The following is a 4765-nucleotide window of genomic DNA, read 5'->3' on the forward strand; positions in this document are numbered from 1 at the left end:
ACTGTTGTTGCAACCTTTGTTTATATAAGTATTCCCCAATAAAAAATTATATCTGATTGAAATGATTACTTCCATATTATTATAATTTGTAATTGTCTTGAAATGTTTGTTTAAACCCAATAAAGAAGATGCTTTACTTGCCTTCCAGGAAAACTCCTTTTGCATACAGTGAGAAGAAACAATACAATGTAGCAAACCCAATCTTCCCTGAGAGAAGCTAGTGACCGGAGATGGCCTCGACCGAGCATTAGCTCCAAATATGCTCTCCCTGTAGAGACAAAAAAGCAAACAATAGAGGGTAACCAATTTAGGTAATAGGAAATTTCTCATCTTAGTAACAAAGAAAATAGAACAGGAAAAATAAAAAAAAAAGACCCTAAAAAATTGAATCACTAAAAGGAATCAAAAGGAAACCAAATAAAAAGAAAATGGGGAAAAACGAAGAAGACGGGGAATTAAACAAAAAACAAGATACTGCTTGAGACCACAGGGAGAGAAGGAAAACCTAGAAGTGAGAAAAAAAACCTAGAAAACAAACGAATCAATCAAAAGACACAGATAGAAAAAAAAACTAGAACAATTACACCGATCCTAAAACAGAATAAGGGAAAGAGGAAAGAAAAGGAACAAAATTAACATAAGAGATTCAGAAATTCATGGGAATCATGGGGAGAATTGAGAGCTGAGTTGACTCGGTTTTATCGCCGATCCTCAGAGCCCCTAATCCTGTCTCTAGACCAAATATCAGAAGCTAGCTTTATATTATTATATCTAATATGAACTACCTCTCACCTCTCTCACCCCCTCAACAGAAGAAAAAAAAAGGCTCACCGGAAAAAATAACCTGCTCAGATCTGGTCCGTTTTGGGCCGGATCTGAGCGGGATTTTCACCTCTTTTATTTGCTTTTCACTAGGTCTTTGATTTAGCTAGGTTTATTTATGTTTATCACTTATCATTTGATAAGATTTGTGCACATTTATGGTGGTTTTTCTTCTCTACTAGAGAGGTTTTTCTCGACTTTAATGGTCGTTCTTGGTTACTATGGGTGTTAAAATCACTTGAGATGCATTCGAACGACGAGATCTTCATCATTTTTGTCTCCGGCGACGGAATCTACACAGGAATCTTCATCCTTATGTTATACGACGACGAAATCTTCATTAATGATATTTTTGACGACGGAATTTACATCACAAGTTTTAAGAGATTTGAGCAAATCACTCCAACTTTAGGAGCATTTCTTTATGAAGAAGAAAAACACACAAAATGGTTGGGATTTGATTCCGAGAAAAACCATCTTTCCACTGATTTAATCGGTTCTTATTCATGCTTGTATTCGGCATGTTCCGTTAATCCTTCTCTTTTTCATGTCGGATTTTTTGGTATTGCACTTGTATGGCATGTTCTTGATACATTGTATTCTCTAATTTTCCATTTTAAACCCAATGTAACCTTGAATTTCCATTAATACAAGGTTACTCTGTTACTGGGTACCACAAATTAGACTCCTCAGCGATTGGCTAGCATCTCAACACCCATTTCCTCTTGTTTGGTGGGAGGGGTTGTCCATTGCAACATAAGCAGCATTCCAGCAAAAGTCGTGTGGAACACCTTGAAGCCCCACATGTTTAAGCTCGGTATCTTGTGGGTTCAAAATTTATGTCAAATTCCTCTAATGACTGACACACGATTTATACTGCTGTACCATTTGTTTCAATCATACGATAGCTTTCCAAAAGATCTGTCACAATTAACCAGACGGAAAATCAAAGAGGGAAGAATATTTTGCCGGTAATTTAAAATAAAATTAATCGGAAACGAAATCCTGCAACAATCTGTACCACCATAAAGACAGAGTATTTTTCTTACCAAGGGAAAGTCAAACCAAGATTTTAAGTATTTTTTAAGCTGGTAGGTGGTCCTTGAATTTCACTCTCTGCTCTGAACTCAGATTCTAGGGTTTCAGTTTTCTTAATACCTCCTATCATGGCACTCTCTAATCATTTCACTGCAATCTCATCAAGAATCCTAAAATCTTCACCTCCAAAAGCCTTCGTTACCAATCAACAAAGAATTCCCTCAAAAACCCAAGTGAATTTCAATCTCAGCTCCAGAAATCCAGTACATAATCTTTTTTACAATGCTAACAGTTTTCAGAAACCCTCAACTCAGTCTCTTCCTTACCCTAATTACAATCCTGTTAAAAATCTTTTCACTGGAATCGTTGAAGAAATGGGTGAAATTAAAAAATTAGGCTATGCTGAAGATGGTGGATATGAGATGAAAATCTCTGGAAATGTTATTCTTGAAGATGTTAAACTTGGTGATAGTATCTCAGTTAACGGTACTTGTCTTACGGTCACTGAATTTGATAAAAAAGAATCCGATTTTTCAGTTGGATTAGCACCAGAAACCCTAAGAAAAACTTCACTGATCGAGCTCGTACCGGGTTCCCCTGTTAACTTAGAAAGAGCTTTACTGCCGAGTACTCGAATGGGTGGTCATTTTGTTCAAGGGCATGTGGATGGTACTGGCGAGATTGTATCATTAGAATTTGAAGGTGATTCATTGTGGGTGAAAGTGAAAACACCACCGGAAGTATTGAAATTTATTGTACCTAAAGGGTTTATTGCTGTGGATGGAACTAGTTTGACCGTTTGTAAGGTTTTCGATGATGAAGAATGTTTTAATTTCATGTTGGTTGATTATACTCAGCAAAATGTTGTTATTCCTTTAAAGAAGGTTGGGCAAAAAGTTAATTTGGAGGTTGATATTCTTGGAAAGTATGTTGAGAGGCTTCTTCAAAGTGGCTTCACTAGCAACATTACACCCAAATAATCCTATGCGCGAAATGGTACTTGGTTTTACCCTCCTCTCCAAGTTCTCTTGATCATGTTTCTCAGTTTTCTTTCATTTATAGTTATGCTATTTTTTCTGTTCTAATTTTGTTCATTTCAAGTTTAGAATAATGATGAATAAGTTCTTTTTTCATGTTTTTGTGGCTTCTTAGATTGGTTTTGTTTGGTTATACTCTTTTCAGCAGTTCAGAATAGTTAAGTTGTTGATGTCTGATCAGAAACAGAAAAACTATTTATAAGTGAATTCACTATGGATAAGAATGTCCATCACAATTCACAATTAGAGAATGTCAAATTGCTTGAATAGAGAGTTGAGTGGCACGATATATTAAGTATATATTAAGTAGCACTAACACGAAGACGTTCTTCTCATTTTAATGATCTCAAACATCACATGGAGCCTTTTGTATGCTTCTAAACATAGAGTGATCAATCAAAGTATTAGAAAAATCATCTAAACTTTTTATGCTTCTAAACATAGAGTGGATGTCTAGGACTATGATTGATTTTTATGTCTGAACTTTTTAACCTTTCACTAGCAATTCAATCAACACTGATACTTGTAAGATTAGAAATTAATGAAACAGTGGATAACAGAAAATCAGAAACAATATAGTGTGGTTGTGTTCCTGTGTGGTGGTTCTTACGGAGAAACCAAATGCGGCAGTTAGTAATATGGGCTAATTAGTAATAGTTTGCTTCACACAGCAATGATTGACCAGTTACTGCTACATTGCTGGGTTGCCGTGGAAATGATTGACTGCTTACTTATTGGTACTTACCGCCATGTTATTGGGTTGCAGAGGAAATTCAATTCTGTATGATAGACTGTGGGAAGGTGTCCGTGGCAAGTCTGATGAGCATTTTCTGTGAAGCAAAATATGGTCAATAAAGTTTTAAAGAGTAGAGAAGAGCAATACATCAAAGGAAGGTTTTATTTATTTTTAAGTTGTAGGCTTCTGATGGTCCATGTGTGGAAGAACCAGGTCTGAACAATTTCCTTTGATTGGATTAAAAATGTCCCAGAACTTTAAGGTTCAAGTACAAGTATGACTTGATAGGGATGAATCAGGAATCCTGCTTTTTAATGGTAGTTCTTCTCATTGAATATTATTTTAATTGTCAAAACAGCAAGGAACCTAAATTAGTGCGTAAACTGACTACTTAATACTCCTACTCAACTTTGTTTCTTCAAACTGTACTTCATTATATTTCCAAGGTTATGTTTCATAGTGTCTCAGACAATTGCATGGCTTCAGTGTGAGTATGCGTTGCTTGCCTTGTGGACGATGAGCTTTGTCCATGCTGGAGGAGGCTTTTTTTTTCTTTGGATTGATGTTCGTACTACATGATTGAGCGTATGAGTGTACATGTTTGAATCTTCTCGTTGAACTCTACATTCTTCAACTGTTCCTCTTCTCTAGCAAGAGCTTGCTTCAACAGTTTTAACCTGGCAATGAACCCCTCTCTAGGTTTAACACGTCTTAAAGAACCTTGTGAGTTCATAACCAGTATATCCAAGCATCTTACATATATATATATATGATGGCCTACTAAAGCTTCATATATGATGGCCTCACTAAAGCTTCATAACGGGAAATCTATTTCGAGGGTCGCCGACATCCGTTATTGACTACATCGGTGTAAACAAAGGATTGTCTGGAAGATTTTCTTTTTTGAATGATAATACGATGAGGCACGTTTCGTTTACAGCCCTCTATTGACAACATCTTATATGAATGGCCTGCCGTTAGGTCTTGCTTATTCATGGCCAAAATTAAAATTTTATGTAATGGCCTAGGTGCAAGACAAGTGAACCCAAAGGTATCGCGTGCAAACGTTGTAGCTCATAAAAGATTTCAAAGGCAAAAATGATTAGAGTTTGTGGTTCAGGACCGAACTCCC

At 36.2% G+C, this 4765-nt stretch overlaps 1 protein-coding gene across 1 annotated transcript; it reads left to right on the top strand.

Annotated features, from left to right (window-relative positions):
• The first annotated feature begins 1681 nt into the window (after positions 1 to 1681).
• LOC113287635 (riboflavin synthase-like) lies at positions 1682 to 4051 on the top strand. The gene is made up of 2 exons (XM_026536429.1): positions 1682 to 2856; positions 3664 to 4051. The coding sequence occupies exon 1, from the start codon at positions 1989 to 1991 to the stop codon at positions 2838 to 2840; it is 852 nt and encodes a 283-aa protein (XP_026392214.1). The 5' UTR covers positions 1682 to 1988; the 3' UTR covers positions 2841 to 2856; positions 3664 to 4051.
• Positions 4052 to 4765: the final 714 nt, after the last annotated feature.

The sequence above is a fragment of the Papaver somniferum genome, chromosome 6 (genome assembly GCF_003573695.1).
Source record: "Papaver somniferum cultivar HN1 chromosome 6, ASM357369v1, whole genome shotgun sequence".
NCBI lineage: Eukaryota > Viridiplantae > Streptophyta > Magnoliopsida > Ranunculales > Papaveraceae > Papaver > Papaver somniferum.

Bases quoted from the DNA above. Each gene is read 5' to 3' on its own strand.
- LOC113287635 (XM_026536429.1), top strand. From the start codon at position 1,989: ATGGCACTCTCTAATCATTTCACTGCAATCTCATCAAGAATCCTAAAA.